The 25,568-nt window shown below is 33.3% G+C and overlaps 5 protein-coding genes across 7 annotated transcripts; 3 read left to right on the top strand and 2 right to left on the bottom strand.

Annotated features, from left to right (window-relative positions):
- The first annotated feature begins 584 nt into the window (after nt 1-584).
- On the top strand, nt 585-3,870 carry LOC140040137 (uncharacterized). The gene is made up of 4 exons (XM_072085834.1): nt 585-876; nt 961-1,106; nt 1,277-1,413; nt 2,093-3,870. The coding sequence occupies exons 1-4, from the start codon at nt 674-676 to the stop codon at nt 2,234-2,236; spliced, it is 630 nt and encodes a 209-aa protein (XP_071941935.1). The 5' UTR covers nt 585-673; the 3' UTR covers nt 2,237-3,870.
- Nucleotides 3,871-4,857: 987 nt separating this feature from the next.
- Nucleotides 4,858-6,276, top strand: LOC140039201 (uncharacterized). Its single transcript, XM_072084797.1, has one exon. It carries the CDS (start codon nt 4,858-4,860, stop codon nt 6,274-6,276), a length of 1,419 nt encoding a protein of 472 aa, XP_071940898.1.
- A 657-nt stretch (nt 6,277-6,933) lies between these two features.
- Nucleotides 6,934-11,365, bottom strand: LOC140040136 (serine-threonine kinase receptor-associated protein-like). Its single transcript, XM_072085832.1, has 7 exons — nt 11,226-11,365; nt 10,335-10,470; nt 9,736-9,817; nt 9,259-9,431; nt 8,728-8,865; nt 7,826-7,962; nt 6,934-7,688 (listed from the first exon to the last, which is right to left on the bottom strand). The coding sequence occupies exons 1-7, from the start codon at nt 11,341-11,343 to the stop codon at nt 7,474-7,476; spliced, it is 999 nt and encodes a 332-aa protein (XP_071941933.1). The 5' UTR covers nt 11,344-11,365; the 3' UTR covers nt 6,934-7,473.
- A 2,483-nt stretch (nt 11,366-13,848) lies between these two features.
- LOC140040131 (uncharacterized) lies at nt 13,849-24,982 on the top strand. Of its 3 annotated transcripts, XM_072085826.1 has the most exons (4): nt 13,849-14,556; nt 15,315-15,474; nt 15,584-15,740; nt 15,845-17,335. In XM_072085826.1, the coding sequence occupies exons 2-4, from the start codon at nt 15,324-15,326 to the stop codon at nt 16,356-16,358; spliced, it is 822 nt and encodes a 273-aa protein (XP_071941927.1). In that variant the 5' UTR covers nt 13,849-14,556; nt 15,315-15,323; the 3' UTR covers nt 16,359-17,335. The 3 variants fall into 3 exon arrangements, with proteins under 3 accessions (XP_071941927.1, XP_071941926.1, XP_071941925.1); XM_072085825.1 differs by lacking the exon at nt 13,849-14,556 and having other exon boundaries at nt 14,574-15,474; XM_072085824.1 differs by lacking the exons at nt 13,849-14,556; nt 15,315-15,474; nt 15,845-17,335 and adding exons at nt 21,480-21,602; nt 22,769-24,982 and having other exon boundaries at nt 15,618-15,740.
- On the bottom strand, nt 17,465-19,075 carry LOC140039200 (uncharacterized). The gene is made up of 2 exons (XM_072084796.1): nt 18,765-19,075; nt 17,465-18,389 (listed from the first exon to the last, which is right to left on the bottom strand). Exons 1-2 carry the CDS (start codon nt 19,073-19,075, stop codon nt 17,465-17,467), a joined length of 1,236 nt encoding a protein of 411 aa, XP_071940897.1.
- Nucleotides 24,983-25,568: the final 586 nt, after the last annotated feature.

The raw sequence follows: 25,568 nt of genomic DNA, 5'->3' as shown, positions 1-25,568 counted from the left end.
GTTAGCAAGAGCAGGCAGATAAACTTAGCCTCGGCCACCATGGCATGAAAAGCATACAAAACATGTTTTTTAAAGTAATAAATTGAATCACTAAATTATAATTGTGTCTAACGAATATTAATTAAAAAGCTAAATTGATCTTACCTTTTCTGTAGTGTCATAACATGGTCATAAATAAAATTAATTCAAATCTTTTTCCGTGAGAATTTAAATGGAAAGGCCAGCAGACGATAATTTTGTTGGAGGAAAGTTTCTTCTTAAATGACGTCACAATGTGACGAACAATGCGATTGGTCAAAACTCATTTTTCAGAGCAACTTCGATGTTACGTACGTGTTGTGTACGTACTTTTTCTATAATAACGGTTTTCATTTTTTGACATTCGTAGTCTACAATAATTGATAATATGCTTAAAAGGTATAACATTCAGATAAAACGAGAAAAGCCGCACATTTTGTGTGTACTAAAACTACTACTACACGTGTTCGGTAATATTCGGATCGGTTCGATAGCTCGGATAAAGATATTCCTTTTGAATGAAGGTTCAAAGGTTATCGTGTTCCAGCGAAGTCTAGTAGTAAACAATAAAAGCATACAAAATGTTTTTAGTACACCTATTAAAATAGCTGCACACGTCATCATTATCGATATTTATTCTAAACTAATACAAACCATGGCGAGTTATTATATTTATCTTCAGTGTTGTACATGCTTTTTGTTTATATCTTTTCTCTCAGCCATGAATACTGAAAATGAAGTTAGGATAGAGATTCTGTACCGCCCGTCTGATTGTGAAGTGAGGAGTGAGTCTGGGGACCTTTTAGTGTTACATTACATAGGTATCAACCAAGAAAATGGAAAGCAGTTTGATTCGTCGTAAGTAACCATTTACAATTCATTTTTTTTGTGGCTATAAATTATGAAGAACATATTATTTCTATAATGGTTTTATGTTAAAAGGCTCGAAAGTGGTCACCCTAAGCAAGTGCGATTAGGACAACACCTTGCAATGTTAGGATGGGAACAAGGCCTAGAAGATATGTGTGTTGGAGAGAAAAGAGAGGTAACCATTCCACCTGGTCCACTACAGAAGGGAGGTATTTCAGGTAGGTTTACATAACATTACATTAATTTGTTCATGCAAGTAGACCATAGTCGTATTGATATATTATTGTTATATTAATATCATTACAGTTTAAAAAATGTCTGATGGAATAAAAAAACAGAATTTTGTCAGTTTTCTTTAAACTTATAGCTTTTTTTTCAATATTTTCAGGATCATCAATGGTTCCATTTGACGATACAACTGTAATTTACCATTTTGAGCTTCTGGAAATTCGAGATGAAGCTCCAAGACTAAGAAAATTTTATGTTATGGATAGTAATAATGATGGCCATATAACCATGAAAGAGGTGATATATTACTTGGAATGATTTTTATAATGCAGTGTGTGGTGGTGTGTGTGTTAGTTTGTGTATGAGGGTGAATTCCTGAAAAAATTGGGCTGACATGATATTATATACGCCCATACAGATCATTGACCTTAAGCAATGTTTTGCCCGTTCCTGTGTACCAAACATTGCTTATGTGTACAATTTTTTTATTCCTGTTTCTGGTCCATTGTTTGTTTTCCCTTGGCTTATAGGCTGCCTCTCACAAGCTTTGCTTTTTTTTTTTATTTAACTCTATTTAATCAAATTATTGTTCTGCATTATTCTTGATATTCACATATTTTGATTAATTGAATATAAAACTCAATAGGCCTACAATATTCAAAAAGAGAAGGGGATCCTCTCCCTCCTGGTGTACTAATCATGATCCTGGGCCCTCTTAAGAGGTCACCTAGTATAAAAAAAAAATACAGCAATGAATTGAAGGAATTCGTTCGACATTAGTTGCGGGTTTTAACAATGATCCTCTGTGTGGACTTCGCATGTACATAAATGTAATCGACTCCTCAGCTAGAATTCGGTCTTACAGGACTTTTACTTGATTATACATATATGTTGACTATACAGCAGGAGAACCAAACAACCCCTTTATAAGAACCATCTTTAGCTTATTTATGTGCAATTTGTTTTTCTTTTGCAGATGATTTACTACTACATCCAGAAGGGTACCAATGATTTAACCACAAAGGATGCAGTTCGAGCGGTATTTTCACATCAAGATATCAACGGTGATGGAATAATATCAAAATTGGAGTTTATAGGGAAGGCACATGATGAACTATAGTGTCTGTAATAGTTATATTAATAATATAATTATGTTATATTTTATGAATTTACACATTCCAAACTTAATACCTTGATAATAAAACTGGTATTTAATGATGAACTATAGTGCATTTGGTAGTTAATATCATTATGTTGTATTTAATGCATTTTTATACACACTCCAAATTGAATACCTTGATGGAAAAAATGGTTAAGGGTTTTTTTTATAGTTTCCAGTTCAAAATTATATAATAATTTAATCATACATTTTTGGTTTTGTATGCATCTTCAAACATGAATTATATCTATTTTATTATTTAAAATGTTATCGCATTTTTGTTTAGCGAATTTCAGTGCCAAATGTAGGAAATAAGGAATTGTAATAAATACAATATAGGAAATATCTATTAAAAGATAGTTTTATAAAGTGAAACTTACTTATAGGCATTATTCCATCCATGTTTTATGCTTTGTATTAAAAAATAAATTTAAATATTTTTGGAAGAATAGAGATGAGAATCTATCTACAATCTAATCACTTAGATTTGGTCTTATAAACTGGTATGTCTGTTTTGAACCTTTCCATTTGATCTCGGGAAGCATAGTGTGTTGATTCAAAGCAACTCATTGTAACATTAACAGAGAAACAGGCTTTAAAAATTGTAGTGGAGTTGTGGCTTGGTGGTGATTGTTAAATTTTAGAAGTAATAAAGAAAATAACCCCTTTTATTTGCAAACCGTTTTTTTTTAACATTTCACTTCAGTCTGGAAAATTTCCGAATGCACTGAAAATTGCTAAAATTATACCCATATGTAAAAAAGATGATCCACACCAATTTTTTAATTACAGACCCATAGCTCTGTTTCCTTGTTTTTCAAAAATCTTTGACAAAATAATTTATAACAGGCTATTGTCCTTTTTTACCAAATATATTATTATACATGACATTGACAATCAATACGGTTTCCGTAAAGCTCCCATTATGGCGTTAGAGGCTCACTAAACTTAATTAACAGCAATTACATCTATTAATTCAATTAATTCCCATATTTTGCCCATTACTTGTGGCATACCAAGGGTCAATTTTAGGTCCATGGCTTAATATATGTAAACGATCTCCCTAACACTTCAAAGTTATTAACTTAATTTTGTTTTTTCACATGAAAATGTACACACCCTTATATCATCAATTAATATAGAATTACAGAATATTTCTGCATGGTTTAAAGTTAACAAATTATCACCTAATTTATCCAAAACTAACCTAATTTACTTTAATCATGATAAGAAATCTAAAGATCTACCATCAGATATCGTCCGATTTTTTGGGGCTATAGTTGAATCCCAATTAAATTTGGGCGTTCATATTGCCAATATTTATAAAACGGTATCAAGAAATGTTGGAATGTTATCTAAACTCAAACACATACTTCCATTTGATATTTTATTCTCACTCTACAACACTCTTGTATTATATTATTCTCGATATCAACAAACTTCAAACAGCCATGTTAATGTTTTGTTTCAGTAATAACCAGCTTCCTTCACAATTTAATACTTTCTTTTCATATTTTTGTCAATTGCATTCTTCGACTTCTAAAAATATCATTTATGAAAGGTTTTCTATTTTACTTCGTAGGACATCTTTTATTATGGACCATATTTATGGAATATTTTGCCTTTTAACCTCAAATTGTCAAATACTTCAGCTTCTTTAAAAAAAATATAAACAATTATTAATTCATAGTTATGCACATTAGTTTTTTGTCTTTTTCCTGCACTAAGAACAACTTTTTTAAAATGCCTCTATTTTGTATTATTTTTCTACTTATTTCAGTCATTACCATATTTATATTTATATATTTGTTTTATTTGGAGGTTCAGACCTAACGCCAATTTGGCTTATTGCAATCTCCACACACATTTTATTATTACTTATAAAAAATGTATTTACTGTGTATTTTTGTGTGAAATAAATCTGAAACTGAAACTAAACTGATAACTTACTAAATACCAGGTGTCATGAAATACATCCCTTACTAGTCATTTTGCAACGACCACATCTGCACGTATTAGGAAAGCTTCAACAAGGCATTTTTTTAAAACATATTATAATTACAATTTCAGCTTTACAAAATTTCCTAAAACCATTATGGATTTTTCTATTTTAGATTTAAGAAGTGAATAATCAAATAAATGTTTTCGTTTTACAGTGCGGTCTATTTAAATTAATAATTCACTGTAATAAAAGCTATATTAAAACAATTAATTTTAATATTTTGGAGGAGGTGAGAATCTGTCTACAATTGAATCACTTAGAATTGGTCTTATAAACTTGAATCTGTTTTAAATTTAAACAGTTGTTTGTAGGCTTCCAAATGGGTTACGGTATGTATACATTAAGCAACTTTGTAATGATATTGAGCCATTATTAGAACAATGATTCAATTTTGAAAATTTGCCTAAATACATGATCATATATATATACATCGATAGACTGTAATTACTTAACATGGTGTAACAATCATTACTTTTAGTATGTTGATTTTAAGTTCTTGTGTATTTTAGGTAACAAAAAAACTATTGCTATATTAAATGTCTACATAAAAAAAATCACTTGTTACAATTGCTCTTGCAGGATGGCTAGCAACAATGTAAATGTGTCTATAGATGAGAAAGAACTAGAATGTTCTATCTGTAATGACAGATTAGAAAATCCAAAATCACTTAGCTGCCATCATAGTTTTTGTCTGAAGTGTTTGTGGAATTGGGTTCATACCAACAATGGCAAGCTGACATGCCCTATTTGTCGCAAGTCAAATCCCATTCAAGTAGGAGGGCTGCAAAATCTTGCACCAAACCCATTTCTTAACAACCTCTTGGAAACTGTCATACAACATGAACAGAAAGATGAGGTTAAAGGCACTACCTCTCTGTGCCTTTCTCATGCTAAACCATTGAAAATGTATTGCACAAAATGTAAAGTACCAATATGCATAGAATGCACTGAAATGGAACACGTTGCTGGGGATGGAAAACATGAACTAATTAACATTGTTACAGCATTTAATACGTTTAAAGAAACCTCAGACGACTTAAAGAAAGCTGCCAATGAATCCATAAAAAATATAGAAAACGAACTCGAAATAGTGACAAAGAATGGTAAAGAACTGAAAGAAAGTAAAGAGGCAAGTCTCAAAGATATCCAGAAAAAAGCGGATGAAATGAAGGAAAAAGTTGAAACATCTTATAAAAATGAAAAGAAAGTTAATGACGAACAAATTCAAAATCTAACAAAAATCAATTCTGAATTGACTAAACATATGAGTTCCTTAAATCAGTTATTAATGAGTGAGCCTGCAACTGCTATGAAATCAAGTGAGATTGTATTAAATAAAATGATGGATGAAATTAACAAATCTGAAGAAATCAAGCAAGTCAGTACTACTAGACAAATTAACTTTATCAGAAACCAACATCCAACTGATTTATTACAAGAAAATGACATTGAAAAAGTTATATTGAAACCAGTTAATATTAAGGAAGAGGATATGCCTAGCACAGTAGCAAAATGTGATGACATTGGTAATGTATTCAAACCACTTACTATCAAAGTAGAGGTTACCCCTAGAGGAGTGGTAAAGTGTGATGATGATGATTTGCTGGTTTCATTGCTCACAAATGAAATTTACAAATACAAAGTATCAGGAGGATGTATAAGAAAGATTACACTACCAGAAGGTGTGAAAGTTTACAGCATGTCCAGAATGAAGAATGACAACATAGCATTCAGTAATGAAGGTAATAAATGCATTCAAGTATGTAATATGAATGGTCATGTGATCAAATCCATTGGTAAAGGTGTATTGAAAAACCCATGTGGTATCCACATAGATGAGGCAACTAATGTTATATATGTAGCAGATTGGCACATTGAATGTTTTTTCATGTTTGACATAATTAATGGTAAGCTGTTGAAGAAGATAGGAATGCAAAAGAAAGGAATTTTCAATGGATACTCTGATGTTACACTTACAAAACTGGTAAAGTACTTGTAGCAGATGCTGGACAGAGTCAAGTATTATTGTATGATATTAACCAGTCAATGAAAGTAATTATCAATGGAGGAGCTGAGGATGGTAAGGTGATGATGCCATGTGGAGTTGTAGTTGATGAGGATGGTAACATCACCGTCTTAAGTTACCACAAACTACAACTTTTCAGTAGTGATGGACAATTCATCAAAAGAATTGATAAACAAGAAGATAGAATTAATTATCCAAATCAGTTATGTATCATTTCATATAACCCACGTACGGTTGCTGTAGCAAATTACGATGACAGCACAATCAAAATGTTTAAATATTAAAATTAAACAAGCAAAACTCTTCCCCTGTATACAAATTATAATTATATGTATAAAATATTTCCTACATTGAAATGTTCAAATTATTAAATTAAATTATCAGTTAATTTATAAATTTAAAAATAATCTGTAAAAAAATTGTAAAGTAATGAATATTTTAAATAATACAAATAAAATAATCATTAATTTCTCGAAAAAATTCATTGCATTTCATTGTTTACAATGTTATAAAAATGTTTGTGTATGATGAAAATAATAATAGTTTTTAATAGATTAGTTCACACATTTTATATATTTTCACTGTCTGAAAACAAATACAATAAAATTGTAACAAAAAGACACACCCAACTCATTTGTCTTCTTTATTTAAAAAGCAGGCATTATAGGCTACCTTCACCAGTTGTCTTGACAACGGCATCCATTGTAACCAGTGATCAAATAAGGCCGATCCTTTCAGAGACCACTCATTGAAAAGCATGTGTTTTCCAAGAGTATGTTAAGGTCAGAAAAGGTGTGTCCATCCTTGTAATTAATACAGTAAGAATCCGGACTATACGAATATGCGATGCATCATTCTTCTTTTCTGTCCACACAAAATTTCATTTGGCAAAAATTTGATATTTTGAAAAGAAAGGATGCCATAAAAGTAGTGTTCATTAACCAAATAAAATCATGTATTTTCTACTACGTTACTGTAGTTGGAAATTCACGGTTTTACACACCCGGTTGATTGTATGCCAAACCTTGGTGGGTGAAAAACAGTATTTACTACCTGTACTAGAAATAAAGATTCACTGACCCAAATGGTAGATGTAACACAGGTTGGGAACCTATTTGGTTTACTAATAACGTTCATCAAGTACTTGTCTGTAGTTGTTTAAAATCTGGTTCAGGCTTCAGCTTTCACTGATGGTGGTGTAGAAGACAACGCTACGCTGGAATCGCCCGCACAGTTTTCGTCAGTGCACTTCCATAAGCCATATGTTTTTCCGACAGTGTTTTGCCAGAGACGGAGAGTTCCGTCTTCAGATCCACTGGCGTACAACTCTCCATCAGGGCTGTAGCGTACACAATGAACAGGACCAAAATGACCTTTGTAGCTTTCTAGATAAAACAAAATTATGCAAATGAATCCGGTATTATTTACAGCTAATTACACACCAAAAACTAAATCAAAGATAATAAACTGTTTGTTGGAAATGGTCCTTAATTGGAGGAGGTAGGTTTATGTTTGCTCTCACCTAGCTCAGCACCGGTATCATAATCCAGTTTGTATAATTTGAAGTCCTCTCCACCAGCGACTACGCATGATTTGTCTGGATGCAAAGAAGCAGAGTATAGTTGAGTTGGGATTGTCAATTCTTTTATTTTTGTAAAGCTATCAATGAAAACAAAAACAACAATTAAACAAAAATCTGTATGTGTTCCGTCACTACAATGCGGACTATATATAAATATAACCATATCTTATATAATATTTGTATAGAGTTGAGAAGATATTGTATATTTAAAAAAAATTGTTGAGGTCTAAAACTGCATGATAGATGGAAAGTCATACACAGGTTCTATTGTTTTTTTTATGTTATCTTGTCTTGTATGTATTTTCTTGTTTTTTTCATTTTTACTGAGTCATACTTAATGATAATTGTACTAGGCCCAACCACTCACGTTTCAGTCATTACGGATTGGACCCCATTGGAAATAAGTTTACTTTTTTGTCGACTTAATGGGTTATCCAGGTATTCTCTTTTATACATTGTATATTTTAACTTTTATGTATGAATATCGAATAAAATCAATCAATCAATCAATTTTTATTAATCAGCATAATTATTACTATTTATATTTGGGTGATTAATTAATGAGAATATAATACATGGCTGCAGTGGGTCTATTTCAAAAGTAAAACAGAGTAACAGTAAGTAACTACACATTGGTAACTTAACCTTAAATAGGGAGCATCAATGACCTAACTAAGTGAGGTTGATTAATGTGTCGTCGGTCATCGTCTGAACCTAGAAACCATCAAAACTGTGTCAAAATGGGGAGTTAAGAAACACATCCCAATATCCCTGCATGCATGAATTAACATGCAAAGTTTGATTGTCAGTTGTCGCAAATCGAAATCTTTCTAATGTCTTACTTGTCTGTGTTGAAGAAACTAATTGTGTTCTTGTGAGTGACTACAAGAACTGAGTCATCCTGAGACAGCTCCAGGCTGATGGATGAATTCTCAAAATCTAACTTGGTAATTAATGATTTATTGCTAGCATCCCACACTCTGTGAATAGAAACAGACAGACAGTGGTAATACCTCTCTGGTAGAGGCAATTACTTATAATGTAACATTATGCTTTTACTGCTGAAGCAGTCACAATGCCAAGAAATTTATAATGAGCTACCGTAAAACCTCAAAAAGAAGCTCCATACACCCACCACTCCCTCACTCTTTTTTTGGTCTGCAAAAGTAATTTCAAAAAGAAGCCCATTTTTAAAAGAAGCCCATCTTGAAAAGAAGCCCACCCAAGAGTACTAAAATATAAGCCAAAGGTATTTGAATGAGACACTCATTCAGGTGGATGTAGCATCAAAGCTAAACTGCAAAATGATGCAGGGACACAGGGAGTAACCAGAAATAAATAATAAAATATCATTTTAAAACCTGTTTGAATACCTAACTGTCTTGTCTTCTCCTGCACTGATTATCCTCTTATTGTCTGCACACCACAGAGCATGTCGGATACTACCTTCATGTCCTTTCAACACCTCTGGGTCTGCTTCCGGTTGATTTAAGTCAAAGATTCGCAATATTTTTTCATTACTCCCAGTCAGTAAGAATTTAGTATCCTGAGAATTAAAACAAGTAATTATGAAAAATCTACTAGCAAATTGCTTGTTTGCAAGTAAATTTGCCTCTTTTATACAACTGTATTTAACAAAATTAGTTTAAGTTTAGAAGATTTCAATGAATTCTTAGATCGTTGATTTTACGAACTGGGTTATTTTTAAGTAGTTTGTGAAAATGTTTTTTTTTTTTTATTTTCGTTTTTTTTAAATCTCTTTTAAAATGTCATGTCATATTGTAACTATACAATACTTTGATGTTTTTCTAATCATTCCTAAACTGTATTTACTACTAAAACATATTCACCCTTGAAAAATCAACTGCCTTGACTATATGTTTGTGAGAAAAATTGTAAAGTTCTGAACCACCAACAGAATCCCACACCTTCCTGCAAACATAGAATATATTATAATTATTATTATATGAAAACTGACTAAAATAGTTATTGTACATATTACATATCCTTATCAACTATTATGAACTAATAATGAACAACTTGATTTAGTCGTAATATAAAATCATATAGGAAGTACAACTACAAATCTACTGTAGTGAACAATGCCTTTACAGTACAGTTCAGTACATATTGTATATTTCATTTATTTATTTGTCAAAAAAAAAATAAAACAATAAAAACAGGTCAAGCATCAATTGTCCCTACTGCAGTATGTGGTCGAAAATGTCTTTGATAACATTTTCAAATTAATTTTGGCAAAAATTAACTACCTTGTTTTTGGATATCACCAACAGGGAGATGTAAAATATTATTTTAATTTACATCTTCCTGGAATCACTGATTAAATGCTTTGTGGTGAGGGTTGGGTCACTGAGATTTATCCTTGCTTTTTAGCTCTCCTAATTATTCACTAATATTAATATTTGACTTAAATCCTGGTTGAACATACGCTGAAAAGTCTCCAGCCCCAGTGGCAGCTCTGGTTGCCTCAGCATTTAAGGTTGCACTCCAAACAGCTCCTTTGTGCCCTTCAAATGTTCCAATCCAGTCCCCTGTGTCACCCTGACGTAACATCGGCTTGCCATCTGTAAGTAATTTTAAAATTGAATTATGATTATTATTATGCAATGAAATCGAATATAGGCGTAGCCCAGGATAGAGGTTACTAATAAATCATATATATTAATAATATAATAATAGTTATCCTACTTTTTACTAGGCTGTATGTCATCGACATCCGGCCCATAAGCCTAGCCCCCCCCCCCCCCCCCCCCACCTTACTAATTCAGGATTCCTAGGCTAGGCCTAGATTTATGTGCTAGGCTTAGTTAGCTAGGCCTACTAGCCTAGGCCTATACAGTCAACTCTCCCAATACCGGACACCTTTGGGCCGGCCAAATAAGTCTGGTTTTCCGGAAAGTCTGGTTTTCGGAATGTGTTTTTAATGGTAAAAATAAATTTGGGACCTTTTGGTCCTCAAAAAAAGTCTGGTATTGGGAGAGTTTCTGGTTTTCAGAGAGTCCGGTATTGGGAGAGTTGACTGTATATGAATTATTATAAATTGTATTAATTATAAAGTATAACATTGTGAGCAAAAATGTCTAGGCCTAGGCGTAATTAGATATCGTATAAATAAAAGTACAGTATAACAAATGTCTAGGCCTAGACCAGGCCCATTCCCTCATACTTCACAAAACCAGTCAACCACAAATCAATTTCTTCCGCCAGGAGGCCCTTTCTCTTCTTTCTTTATTTCCATAAAAACTACTGGCCTAGCTAGACTACAGTACACCACACAAGTTCAAGAGTTTAAAAATATATAATTACACAACAACTTTACCTTTAGAGGCACTGATGAGAAAGTAACCATCTGGAGTGATCTTGCTGAAAGCAAGATGGACAACAGGTCGTGTGTGACCACTGCAACTCAAGGGAACTTGCTTTATGGTCGCTGCCATCTTGCTTCGCGATGATGATAGTGTTTTTTTTCTGAAGCCAGAGGTATTTAAAAGTAACCAATTTGGCATATTGATTTGTGTGCAAAGTGTATTCCAATAAATATTTTCTTTAACTTAGGGGGTTTAAGTTCCAGTTAAAGCAAAGATACCACGAAAAACATGCATGTTGAGTAAAGGGGCATTCACACCTGTTCCGTTTGGCGGAACGGAAGACGGCGCCGTTTTGTTAGAAAATCGAAAAGCGTTAAAACAATAGCAGCGTTTACACCAAATCCGTTCCGTGAAAAATGAACGGCCGGTGAAAAACAACGGAACGGACAGATCGCTCTTGATTTGATCGAGATGGAACGGAACGGAATACGGTCTACATTTGACCAATCATAGCCCGTGTTTATATGTCGAAGGTCATGAAGAGCTGAGCTGCTGGCTGGCTGCTGCTCGGGACACAATCATCGTGTGTGGGGGAAATCACTTGCGCGGGGAAATGGAGGGAAGTGATTTTTTGTATTACATTTTGAATTTACGGAGTTGAACCCTTATTATGCTGTGTGTTATTATTAAGATCAAATTAATTATCACAGTTTAAAGATAAGTATCAATTCATTGTTTATTTTCTATCGAATAAGCATAAAACAGTGAATTCATTTCTATCGTCTGTTTAGGCCATAAAATTGACGTGATTACTCCCGCCCAGTAGAGTGTCTCCATGGAGGCGTACATTGAGTCCTATTCCGCGGGGTGCTGGTCAACCCGTACCCAAACCAACCCGTACCCATGCCAACTCGTACCCAACTTGGCTAACTCGTACCCAAATAATTGGTCAACTCGTACCCACTTTGGCTAACCCGTACCCAAACCAACCCGTACCCATGCCAACTCGTACCTAAATATTTGGCTTACTCGTACCCAAGTATTTGGCTTACTCGTACCCATTATTTGGCTTACTCGTACCCATTATTTGGCTTACCCGTACCCATTTTTGGCTTACTCGTACCCATTATTTGGCCTACTCGTACCCAATTTGAATAATTACTTGTAATGATTTGATCGGCGCAAAACGGATGCTTTTGCCGTATGAATATTTTTATATTTAAATTGTTTTTTGTGCTAATAAAAAAATTAATGACCATTGATTTGATTGTAGACTTCGTTTAATTAGGCATATATTTGTTAACATTTATTTAAATGTAGTATTATAGTTTTATAAACGTATGTTTGATGTGTCTTTTTTATTTACGTAAGAGAAAATTAATTAATAAAAAAATATTTTAACTGTTGTATAGTTAGTATTACAAGTCAATTAAGCCCAGGTAAAGTACCAACAACGTATAATTTTATACTTATCAATTTTTATTCTTTTATTTTATTCTAATTATCTTTCCTGATTACATTCGATCAAGTAATTATTATTTCTATTGTATTTGTATGTTCAAAATTGGTTGAATTAACAACGCCCTGTTTTAAGCAAAAAGCCTGCAGGGCTATGGGGTCGAATTACTCGTAGATTTCGTGTTACGTGTTTTTGCTGACCGGGATTAACCTTTTATTACAAAAAACACGCATTTATAGGGCCGGCGTCTAAGAGACGACTCAGTAATGACGTATGATCGTTTTCCATATATTTTATTTATTAATAATTCAGTGAAATGATCATATACACGTACTGTCGTACTGTAAGGCAATTATTAAACATGTTGGCAGATTTTCTTCTATAACAGCTACGTACGTGTTTTTGCTGAATGGGGATTCCTCTTTAATATTTAAAAAAAACGCATTTGTACGTACGGGTCCATTTTTAGTGTGTCCAAAAATAGACAACGCAATGTGGCGTATGATCGTTTTCTATTTATTTTTTTTCTGAAATAATTCAGTAAAATTATCTGTTTGTTTACGGTAATTAAGCATTTTTGGTAAATGTTTCCTCAATAACTTACAGCTACGTGTTTTTGCTGACGAGGGATTCCCTTTTAAAAAAAAATACGCATTCTATAATGTGTCAAATAAGACAAATGAATGAACTACGATCGTTTTTCCATGGCAACGGATGTCGTTATTTACTAAAATAATATAAACGTTCTGAAGGCCCCTACACGTGTCTGAGTTACGTATCTGTCAGCGATAAGATGATTTTTTTAAGTTTGTAGTATTTATTTCGGTTTTTAGTCATTATTAATAATACAGTAATAATCATTATAAAATGAAAACGTAATAACAGCAAATGTCGTCGTTTGTAATTAAATGTTAAATTATTGGGAGGTTACCTTTTATTATTACTCTCACATCCGTCATTGTAGGTACTAGATAAACTGCAATAATCTAATCTACTACTAAGATGCTCATAGCAGCAATGAGGCTGGTATCCACTTAAATAGTTTCGTGATTTTAAAATACGAGTGACTACTTAAAAATGTATTTAAATATTTTCGAAATGTTAAAACAGTTTAATAATTTCCAAAACTTGCAAAACAAAACAACAAAAAACATTCGTTTTAAAACGATTTTCAAAAAGCACATTACTTCATTATCTGTAAAATAAAATGAAAATACAAATTATGTATAAAAGATATTCATGTTTACTTTTAATAATTCAAGTTTTCATCATCACAGACTAGTGGGTATTTCAATTTCCGTGTACTACTATTTGTAGAAAATAATAGATGAATAACTCATAAATGAAAAAAAAATAGAATGCAGCACAGCCGACCACTGACATCCCATATAAAACAGCGCCCTCAAGTATTAACTTGACCAAATACGACGTACGCAAATACGATGAAAGCTGTGCTTTTTTCGTACGAGTCTGTACATATTATTATACTTTTTAGGTCAATAGTTTTTGCCATTATAATTAATATCGAACATAATATGATTGGTATCTAAAAATTTAATAAAACTGGGTTTAAATGTAATATAAATATACTTTAAATAGCATTAAACTTGGGTACGGGCTAGCCAATGATGGGTACGGGTCAGCCAATGATGGGTACGGGTCAGCCAAAATTTTGGGTACGAGTAAGCCAAAATTTGGGTACGAGTTGGTGGGTACGAGTTGGCATGGGTACGGGTTGACCTGTATTCTTCGTGCCCTCTCGCCGTAGGACGAGACGCGGTAGGCTTAGCATAGCAACCCTTTCCATACTAGCCTAGAGGCCTATAACACCAATACTATAGCCTAAGATCGTCATCGTAGTCTAGCTCTAGTCTGCATCATAGGTTTGTAGTAATTATTAATAATTAGGCCCTCTACTTACTACTAGGCTAGGCCTAGTTAGTACTAGTAGTAGGCCTATTCTATTATTATTAATACTGTTTGTAGGGCGCCTAGCCCTAGGCCTCTAGGCTAGTAGTAGTAAGTAGGCTAAACGTAACTTACTATACTAGCCTAGATGTACCTAAACTAAGACTAGCCTATTTAGACTTGGCCTACTACTACTCTACGCCTGTTGTAGTATAACTATATAATCTAATCTTATAAATAGTAATAATCTATACCTGCCTAGGCCTACTAGGCCTAGTAGTAGTAGCCTATATAGCCTAGATAGGTCTACCATATAGTAATACAAATAAGGGCTATGCACAGGCCTACCTAACTACTAACTAAGGGTTATAATATTATTATTACAGTAGCCTAGCTAAGCGTAGACTAGGAGTACTAGCCCGCCTAGCCTAACTAGGCCTATAGCTATTTTTTTTTTACAGTAGGCCTAGGCCCTACTACTTCTATCTGCCTAGCTAGGCCTAGATCAATTCCAGTTTCAGGAAAGAACATATCGCAACAAGGCTAGGCCTAGCCTAGAGTTAATAAATTAGTATGTTAGTCTAGGGTACCTTGGGCCTATTAATCTATTATAATAATAATCTATATAAATTAGAGGCTGAAATAATTACAGTATGTGGAAATTAAAATAGATATTCATGAATAACTAATTGATATTTTCTTTTTTTTTTTCTGCTTGTCTTGTGTGTGACAGAATCACATCATGAATTCTGACTATGACAATCAAATTGAAAGGCTCTTGTTGCTAGTGGAGAAAAATTCAGTCTTGTACGACAAGAAAAATTCAGACTATAAGAATGATAAGAAAAAGATTGATATTTGGCAGGCTATTGGAAAGCAAGTTGGACTTGAATGTGAGTATTTTATTTAATACCTACATAACAACAAATTGAAACAGTTTCTACTGTTTTAAACTGTGTTAATGCATTCATACCTAACCTAAATCTAACTTAATATTCACAGATCCAATGGTAAAGACCAAATTTGAGAGTATACGGGATTCATTCAAAAAATGGAAAGATTCCCACATCGTGAAAAGCGGACAGGAATTCAAAGCGAAGAAAAAATACAAGTGGGCAGATCACCTAGGATTTCTGCAAGTCCATATATCACACCGGGAGTAAGTTCAGATTTTAATGTGTGTGTTTTTTTTAGTTACGTGGGGTTATAAATGTTGTTGCTATTATTTTTACTGTAATTAATCTTAACCAACTTTACTTACAGAAGTTTTAGTAACATTACTAAACATACAGATATTCCAGTGTCAACTGACTTTGAAGGCCCAATAGCTGAAGCTCCAGTAGCTGAAGCTCCAGTAGCTGAAGCTCCAGTAGCTGAAGCTCCAGTAGCTGAAGCTCCAGTAGCTGAAGCTCCAGTAGCTAAAGCTCCAGTAGCTAAAGCTCCAGTAGCTAAAGCTCCAGTAGCTAAAGCTCCAGTAGCTAAAGCTCCAGTAGCTAAAGCTCCAGTAGCTAAAGCTTCTGCAGATGCCAAAGCTACATTAAAATCGAGTTGCAATAAAAGAAAAAAAGAGGAAGAAATCGCAGAACATTTAGTGGAATATTTCCAATCAAAGAAGGCCAGAGATGAGCAAAAAGAAGCCGATGACCTTACTTTGTTTTTTAGATCACACCTGGCAACGGTTAGAAGGTTTCCAAAATTAAAGCAAATCAAGGTCAAGAGAAAAATGAATGAACTAATTTTAGAAATTGAGGAAGAAATTGCAATTAATGAAGAATAAGTATACCATGGTGAATTCCTGTCCGCTTTTCAGGATTTGCGAATCTTTCCATTTCTTAAATGAATCTCTAATACTTTCAAATTTGGTCTTTACCATTGGATCTGTGAATATTAAGTTAGATTAATTTAAATTAATATTTTGCTATGTATAAGTATTAAGATGTATTGTCCCCATGAAAAAAAATTCTTACCATTTTTGTTGTTGCCATTTAAATGTTTATTATTTGTTATCCACTTTACAGTATCTACAAAACTGGATCGAAAAAAAGAAATGATTTACCAGAAAAAACTGTAATTTAAAGCAAACAATAGTCAAATTGGCTGGGTTTTGGGTTGAATTTATCCATTTATATTGTCAATTTATAGTGAACATATTTATTTTTCTATGGAAGAGATTTACTCTATTAAAACTACAAAATATCCTTTTTTAAAGTCTGATTTAATTAATCATCATTTTTCATGTTTTTGGGAGACAATACATCTGTAATACATACATATGTATTTATTGCAAGAGAAGAAACATTAAAATTAACAAAAACAATGTAATAAGTAATTTAAAAACAATTTAACAAATGGGGCATTCAATGCAAGATGTAGATTAGTAATATATTGTTTGACAGTTTGATTGGAAAAATCAAATGTTGACATAAAGCTTGCAGTACACCATATGTATTTGGTTCTGAAAAGAACTGTTGAGTTTCTTGACGTTTCGATCAATATATTTTGATCCTCATGACGATCAAAGTATATTGATCGAAACGTATATATATATATGATATACGTGATGTACCACAAACTTTATGTCTGAAACTGACAAAATTATAATATGCAGTTGATGTAATTAATACAAATTTAAAAATTTGTTATGTGAATATAATATTTCACAAAAGATTATTATATTTATAGAGTTGATATTGAATGACCTGAATGTCTAATTAAATGTGAATTGTATTTAATAGCTATAATTATATTAAACTACAGTACTTAACCAATCTTTAATTTGTTTATTTTGAAAATTATTTTGACGTTGAATGCATTGATTAGCAACATTACTAGATGCAGGCGTGCCCAAAGCAAGCTTGTCTCTGCCACGGCACTTGACCATTTTTAAATAGAGGCGTGTCCAAAACACACTTTTCGCTGCCAAACAACTTCGCCATTTGGTGAATTGAAGTAGTCTTTGAAAGCATCACGAATTCCCATCGCGTCTACCCCTGCATGATTGCCTATTTGGCGTAGTGGCTGGATTCCTTCGTATTGACTAAGGTCAACGTCTTCGGTAGGAGGAAGTCGTCCACTCCTGTCGGAAGTTTTTTTTATGTAGTTATGGAGTACGCAAGTTGCCTTAATGATCTTGTCCACGTTCTTTGGATGCATGTTGATTACACGAAAATAAATTCGGTATTTCGCGGCCAGCTGTCCAAATACGTTTTCAGAGATTCTTCTGCCCCTCGACAGTCTGTAGTTAAAAATTCGCTTTTCGTCGGTCAGTTCCTTTCCAGGATATGGCCTCATAATGTTAGTTTTCAATGGGAAGGCTTCATCACCTAAGATGACATGTGGCATTGGCCCAAGCTCTGGGGAACCGGGTAAATTGACATCTTCTGGTACTTCCAAGGTTTTGTTTGTAATAGCTCGGTTTAGGTCGGATCTAGCGAAAATTCCGCCATCGCTGTTTGACCCGTAGTTCCCGACATCAATGAAAGAAAAACAGTAGTCAGCATCGACCAGTGCTAGTAGCACAACTGAGTGTGTCGACTTATAGTTATAAAACAATGACCCCGATCTATCTGGAGCTACAATCTGTACATGTTTGCCGTCTATTGCTCCAATGCAATTTGGGAAATTCCATTTCGAATTAAACTCTTCCGCGATTTGCTTCCAATCGCTACGTGATGGAATAGCCATGTAGGTGTTTTTTAAATTATCCCAAATCGCCTGGCAGACTTCTGAAATAATTTTACATATAGTCGACTTCCCAACACGATATGCAAAATACATCGTCGGATATGAATCACCCGTAGCAAGATACCTAAAACAAGACATAAAAACAAGTTTCAAAATTACTCCAATGTCTTTGTAAACGGCAGTTAGGCTATTTAGTATTACTAATTTGGCCTATAAAATATTATTTCAAAAAGCCTTTATTTACGATGTAAAAATCTCTTCGTAAGACGTTCTACTAAGTTCATGCGTATTCATGAACTTTGGTGGAGTTAAATACAAAAACTGTATTATATTAAATTATTTAATAATAATTATGTTGGTGAAAATGATAGGCCCTAATGCCCGTAATTGCCTATAATCATATACAAGACCTACTACTATACAATGGCCTATTTAAGTTTGGTGACAACTAAGTAGACGAATATAATTTTAATTAATAAACCTCGGAGCATTACCGTACCTTAAACAGATGGATAAACGTTCTTCCGCGGAGATACTCTCTCTGAATCTTGTGTCCCGTTTTGTAATATCATCTTTAATTAAACTGACAAGATGACCGTATTGGTGAGGCGTCATTCTAAAATAATTGAAGAATTCGTCTTCATTGGTCGCCAGATTACGTTTTACTAACGTTTCAAATTGACCAAATGTCTTTCTTTCTGAACAGACCTCCTTCACCCATTTTCTTTTCCTTCTTTTGGCTAAAATTATAGCGGAAAGAATAATTTCGTCCTCACTATCATCCGATGACCATCCAGAAACGGCTGCCATTTTAACGTTTGCCCGTTGTCACGGAATACGTCACAAAACGGAACAGGTGTGAATGTTTAAAACGGAACGGTGAACGGGCGCGTCACGTTGGAAGAAACGGCGCCGTCTTCCGTTCCGCGAAACGGAGCAGGTGTGAATGCCCCTTAAAGAGAGAAGGGAGTAGCAAAATGCGTTAGAGCCATTCTTAAGAGAAACTAGACTGGGCAAAAATGCAACATCAACAACTGAAAATATTCTTCTAATCTTCGACTAAACATTGTTTTTACACCCTTTACACAACACCCATACTGTAGACTTATTAGGGGCCCAGGCCTAACTAGCTAGGCCTTTTTCACGAAACGGAAGACATTTTTGATCGATGACGTAAAATGCTGTGCAGGGAAGCGTAACCAACAGAAATAACATAGCGCGGCAAGCATATTTTCAGAGGACAGGTTAGTAGCCTACTGTAGGGACCATTATAAGTAATTTTTTTTTTTTCAACTGTCGTATGGACACAATTTTTAGTTTAGGCTAGTAGTAGTAGTAAAGTAAAATATACCAAGTACATAATCAAAATAAGAATATGAGCTGGATAACCCATCAAATCGATAATTAAAAATTATAATTATCATGTGAAACTATAATTTCTAAATCAATGGAGTCCAAACTGTTGATACTGAAAAGTGAGTGGTGGTGATGTTATGCGCGATTTGAACGATTTGCGCAATTTGAAATTGCGCAAAAAAATCCTTGCGCAATTTGAAATTGCGCAAAGAATTCTTGCGCAATTTAAAATTGCGCAAGGATTTTTTTGCGCAATTTCAAATTGCGCAATCAACTTGCGCAATTTCAAATTGCGCAAGAAATCTTTGCGCAATTTTAAATTGCGCTGCACAATTTGTAAATTGCGCAAGATAGTTCTTGCGCAATATGACACCTTTGCGCAATTTGAAAACGAACTGTAAATTTTCCCATACATGGCTAGGCTAGGCCTAGGCAGAGGAGTTTAAAATTTAGTATTTTATTATATAGGGTAAATAAGACCATTTCAATGAAGATAATGTTAATACTCACTTTTTAAGTTTTTAATATTAGTTTAAGCTAGGCCATGTAACCTAGTCAGTATCAGTAGTCCAGACCCTAGCTAGGCTAGAGTAGTATAGTCGGCCGCCCGCGCCGCGCCCGCCTGGTGGAACACCACCGCTTAGTTTTCCTTCGTCGGTTCTTCGACGGTATGCTAACTTATAACAATATTTGCACTACTAAAATAAGGAAATGCGATATTTATCTTTAATTTTGAATCATTCTTAGAAATTACTATAAAAATATGGGTGTGCATGATTTCACAATCTGTCGAAAAACCTTGCGCAATTTGCAGATTACTTGCGCAATTTAATACGTTGCTTGCGCAATTTGAAACACATGTTTCAATTCAAATTGCGCAAGGATTTTGTTTGCGCAATTTCAAATTGCGCAAATCGTTCAAATCGCGCATAACAGTGACACTGGTGCGGTTATCTAATTTAATAATTTAGAAGGATACAGTCAGTCAGTACCGTACCAATCAAAGGGAAAACCTTTTGAGATATCTAGATTCAACTTGGATGATATGGTACCGTATTCATCCCTGCCATAATACAGCATTTATAATAATTAATACTTCAAATGGTCACAGTGCATTTTGGCCGCCAATAATTTCGGCCGTCGGTTAAGGAACGACCAAATTCATAAAACTCCAAAAAGGACAAAATATGGCATGATCGTTTCGGCCGCCAGGGATGGCGCGCCAAATTGAAATAGCCAGAAATAACTGTACAGTGAAAAAAATTACTTTACCAAGTCTATGGAACGCCACAGAGAAATATGGTCATTTAAACCAGAGATCAGTTGTGCAATGGGCTAAATACTTAGATTTAAAGTTATATTACGGTATTTTACCATCTGAATATTTTGGTCAAAATGAATATTGATTAAATGTTTATTTATATTTTTATTTTACAGGTCCTGAAGATGCGTGCGTGTGCTTTGTAAAAATGTGTTTATTCATGAATATAATAAATGTAAAACATACGAATAAGTGTCACCTCCTTCTTATTAAAAAATATCATTAATATTCACTGTAGTGATGGCAAAGTGCACGCCATAAATTATGCCATAAATATTGCTGCTGTTTCTGGAATTGAAGACCGCCGATTCGGCTTAAAAATACAGTGTTTAGTAAAATGTTAACATTTTAACACACATGGGGTGTCATACATATTCAAGAATAATTACAATTATGGCGGCCGAAATGAACAATACATTGTCCTTTTTGGCGTTTCATGAATTTGGCAATTCCATAACCGGCGGCCGAAATGACTGGCGGCCGAAATGATCAGACACCCTTCAAATTAATACATTTTTATCATTCTTGTAATTGCAGAAATTCAAGTAGAGTGATCAAGGAAGAAAATTCTCAGTCAGCCAGTTAAACAGAATTATAGTATTGCATGTGTGTGTTTGTTACAAAGTGTGATTTGTGGAATTTTATCTCTTTATCATATGTGTAAGTATAGAGACTAAAATAATGTCTCTACCTAGAGTAGTTATGGTGACACGTTAATCCTGTGTGAAAGCATAGTCAATGGAATTATTGACTATATATGATATATATATATAAATATGGTGAAAGTTACCTTAATCCTTTGAAAATAAGGTCAAATACGGCACTTACGGTCATTTGTTGGGACAAAATATTCCACAAAAACAATTTTGAGAAAAAAAATTAATTCTCAACAACTAGCGGTTGGCGTTCAATTTGTAGGTCCTATACCCTATATTTTAACCATTAATGTGCATGTTTCAGATAATTTGCATGTTCCAAAGGTATGTCCGAGGTATGGTTTGTGGAATTTCATCCCCTCAGTCACATGTAAAAGTATATAGAATAAAATGAAGTTTCTACCTATATTGATTATGGAGATATGTAAATCCTGTGAAAATCCCTTTAAAATAAGGTCAGAGGTCAAATACAGTATTTCTGGTCATTTTTGGACAAAAAGTTCCTTAAGAATGAATATAAACATAGGCCTATTCTGAACAATTTAGAAAAAAAATCTATATAACTAGCGGTTGGAGTTCTATGGGTACCCTATGTTTTTACCCTTAATTTGCATATTTCAGCTAATTTCTACAGAATATGCATATATAAAGACAACACTCATTATTAATTTATTATTTTGAGGTACTAGGGAGGTTTCGCAATCTTACGAATACGATAACGAAAACAGATATGTCACACATTTGTAAAACTTTAAGCTGATCCCCATTTCATATTCGTAAAGCGTATTCGTGTTGACAAATATCACCAGTCATATTCATAAAACTACAAAACGAGTATAGTTTTTGATCTATTTTGCAATTGAATAGTGAATGATTCATGATTATATAATATTATAGATTTATTGAAATTTACTAATGCCAGGTCAATTTTGATAAATAGCAGTTTTTAAAGTCCTCACTCGCTTTCATGTTATGCCTAGGCAGCCAAGCAACATGTACCTGCGCTTCGTTCAAATTTACCGCAGTCATATTTTAGACGGCGCCCTAAATATTTCGTTGCCATGCGAAACATTTTTACTGGCTAACGAATACGTGTGCGTGACGTATCCGTTTTCGTTATCGTATTCGTAAGGTTGCGAAACCTCTAATAACATTTCCATTTTTCCTAAGGTTGACAGGAAACATAGTATGAAGAAAAAGAAATTTACAATAATCATTGCATTTGCCATTATTACTCTATACTTTGTTATCTTCCTGGATAATAATGTAAAATTTAAAGAATTCCTGCCATCTATCAATCAACAACCACAGGATGAAAGTGTTATACGCAAACAATACACTATTGATCAAAGTGTTCAAAATGGATCTATCTGCAAACATGGTTGTGGTGAATTTTTAATTGATGAATCTAAATACACGACTTCTTATCCACAAGACGGATCGTGTTATTTCAAAGATAGTTTAAGAAAGTCTTGGCTACCAGATCTACATTCAGCTTTTGTTGATACAACTGGAGAATATGTGGTTTTTATTGGATTACAGTTTTCAACAAACAAGTGGAGTTCTCGAACGTTTATCTGTGAATTTCCAGATGGTGAAAGAACTTTTAACAATCCTATTTTAGAGGATAAATTAAGCTTTGGATGGCTTCCACAATATATAATTGTAATAACATGTGAATTACCAAAGAAATATAAAACAAGACTCAATTTTCAGATGAATTTTCGAATTTTACCAAGTGCACAAACTAATATAATTAATGTAGAAAGTGGTAGTGAGAACACCGTCGCCTATGACAATTTGACGGTTTGTCAAACAGGTTTGAAGCAAAGACACTTTTTATCAATGTGTACAATGGTTAAGAATGTAGATAAATGTATCCCTTCGTGGTTACAATACCACAAGTATATGGGAGTAGAGCATGTTTACATATATGACAATGCTGTCAACGAAAGTAACAGTAGTTCTCTGATCACATCATTGAGGGAGTTCATAAATTCAGGATTTGTGACTGTAGTTCCATGGAGGCATACCAAATCACCTTCAAAGACGTATCTGGAAATACAGATTGCTCATGAAAACGACTGTTTGTGGCGTCATCGACATGATTCCCTATGGATGATTAAAACTGACGTTGATGAATATATCCAACCAATGGATCCGAAAAGACCTAAAATCACTGACTATCTAAGAGATCCGAAACTGTATACATTAGGAGGAATAAGGATTCAAAATTGGTTTTTCGGTCGACCTCTAAAATCAACTACCCGCAATGGTACTATAATAGAGAGGAATCTTTGGAGATCAAAATTGCCAACCATTCCAAATACAGGTCATATTTTAAGACCAATTAATGTTCACTATTTCAAAATACACGCTATTAAGTTAGGAAGTGGGCATAAAACATTAGATCCTGTGAGTGAGCTGAGAATGGTGCATTACCGTGGAGATAATCCAAGGCATCGCAGCTTTAAACTGCCACCATTCAATGTTAAAGATACTACTATGGTAGAGATATGGAAAGCAGTGCTAAAAGATAAAGAAGGTTTGAATACAACTACCATTCCTATGCTTTTAGACTACGAAATATAAAGCTCTGTCTATAAACTAGTTTAAATATGGTAGTAATATTCTAAATATGGTATTGATATGACATCATCTTGTCCATATATTGGCACATTACATTTTTTTGTCACAAAAAGTTTGATAGTGTAGAAAGAGCTATTATGAGTTTTTGATTTATAGAAGGACCGAAGGCCTATGAATATTACATTATGTATGAGTATTATTACATGTGTGTACAGTTGTAATTAATGTAAATAGGCCTACAATACATCTGTTTGTTTTCCTTATTCTTTTTTTCAAATCAAATGTATATTTTATGGCGATCCTGTATTGTTGTTTTTCTTTATACCAGGGAGTTGTTATTAGAAATAACAACTCCCTGTTTATACACTGTTGGATCTTGAATAAATAAATAAATAAATAAAACATGTTATTGAATACAATACAAAGGAAAACAAAATTAATAATACTACTGTACTATGCTGTGTTGAAATTTTCAAAGAGAGCGAAAGTTACTGAGTAACTCGAACTTTTTATTAAATTAAACTTTTGTTTTGTTCCTGTTTGAACAATTACAATCTTGAAAATAGATCGATACAATACAGTACAATGTGAATGCTGTTTGCGTAATACTGTATTTAGATGGTAATATTTTGTGAAATGTCATGTGATCTATTACTGTACTGTAATCAAATCAATATGTGTATCTTGATACACACAGAGGGCGGTATAGGTACTGTCGGAACTATGATTATTATAAAACATCTGAATACGTTGTCCGTCCATAATACATTTCCATAAACTACACTTGCATGTTTCTTGTTAAGTTTCATAAAAAAAACTTGTGGAATTCTCACAATTAAACATGAGCTTCAATCAATGAACGCAAATCATGCTTTAAATATTGTTAAACACAACAGGACAAGTAAATTTTCATCCTTGTATTTATTACTATGTGAAATGTTTAATTTATTGATTAATGACATCAACATAATTCGATGCCATAATTAATTTTTGTGTTGTTGTTTAATCTGTACACAGTTAGTTCTTTCAATTATTTTCCAATAAATAAAGATGATTACGGTATTTATTGTAGTAAGCAAAATTAAATTATATTTACAATAAACAATTTTAAGTCTGCTCTAAAAAAATATTTAATTCCAATAAAAAAACGTTTTGTATAGTATTGTAGGCTATATTTTTGTATTTATGTATATATATTTTTTAAAACATAGTTCGTCCGTTTTTCTTTTTCCATATATGTTTTTTTTTATAATGTTTATATGAGTGCCCCTTGATTGTCAGCATATGCTGTTTAGGGTCACCCTCACTAAATAAGGTTTATAAAATATTGTTGAAATAAAAATAAATAAATAAAATAAATAATAATAAAAAATATTTACGT

Source organism: Antedon mediterranea, chromosome 2 (assembly GCF_964355755.1).
Source record: "Antedon mediterranea chromosome 2, ecAntMedi1.1, whole genome shotgun sequence".
NCBI lineage: Eukaryota > Metazoa > Echinodermata > Crinoidea > Comatulida > Antedonidae > Antedon > Antedon mediterranea.
Note: the sequence above shows the minus strand (reverse complement) of the source record. Positions and strands in the feature narration are given on the sequence as shown.

Excerpts from the sequence above, each read along its gene's own strand:
- LOC140039200 (XM_072084796.1), bottom strand. The coding sequence starts at position 19,075 with ATGGCAGCCGTTTCTGGATGGTCATCGGATGATAGTGAGGACGAAATT. Across the intron at positions 18,390-18,764 it reads CGTTTATCCATCTGTTTAAG|GTATCTTGCTACGGGTGATT; the intron begins GTACGGTAATGC and ends GTCTTGTTTTAG.
- LOC140039201 (XM_072084797.1), top strand. The coding sequence starts at position 4,858 with ATGGCTAGCAACAATGTAAATGTGTCTATAGATGAGAAAGAACTAGAA.
- LOC140040136 (XM_072085832.1), bottom strand. The coding sequence starts at position 11,343 with ATGGCAGCGACCATAAAGCAAGTTCCCTTGAGTTGCAGTGGTCACACA. Across the intron at positions 10,471-11,225 it reads TCTCATCAGTGCCTCTAAAG|ATGGCAAGCCGATGTTACGT; the intron begins GTAAAGTTGTTG and ends AATTACTTACAG. Across the intron at positions 7,689-7,825 it reads TGATACCGGTGCTGAGCTAG|AAAGCTACAAAGGTCATTTT; the intron begins GTGAGAGCAAAC and ends TGTTTTATCTAG.
- LOC140040131 (XM_072085824.1), top strand. The coding sequence starts at position 22,787 with ATGAAGAAAAAGAAATTTACAATAATCATTGCATTTGCCATTATTACT.
- LOC140040137 (XM_072085834.1), top strand. The coding sequence starts at position 674 with ATGGCGAGTTATTATATTTATCTTCAGTGTTGTACATGCTTTTTGTTT. Across the intron at positions 877-960 it reads GGAAAGCAGTTTGATTCGTC|GCTCGAAAGTGGTCACCCTA; the intron begins GTAAGTAACCAT and ends TTATGTTAAAAG. Across the intron at positions 1,107-1,276 it reads ACAGAAGGGAGGTATTTCAG|GATCATCAATGGTTCCATTT; the intron begins GTAGGTTTACAT and ends CAATATTTTCAG.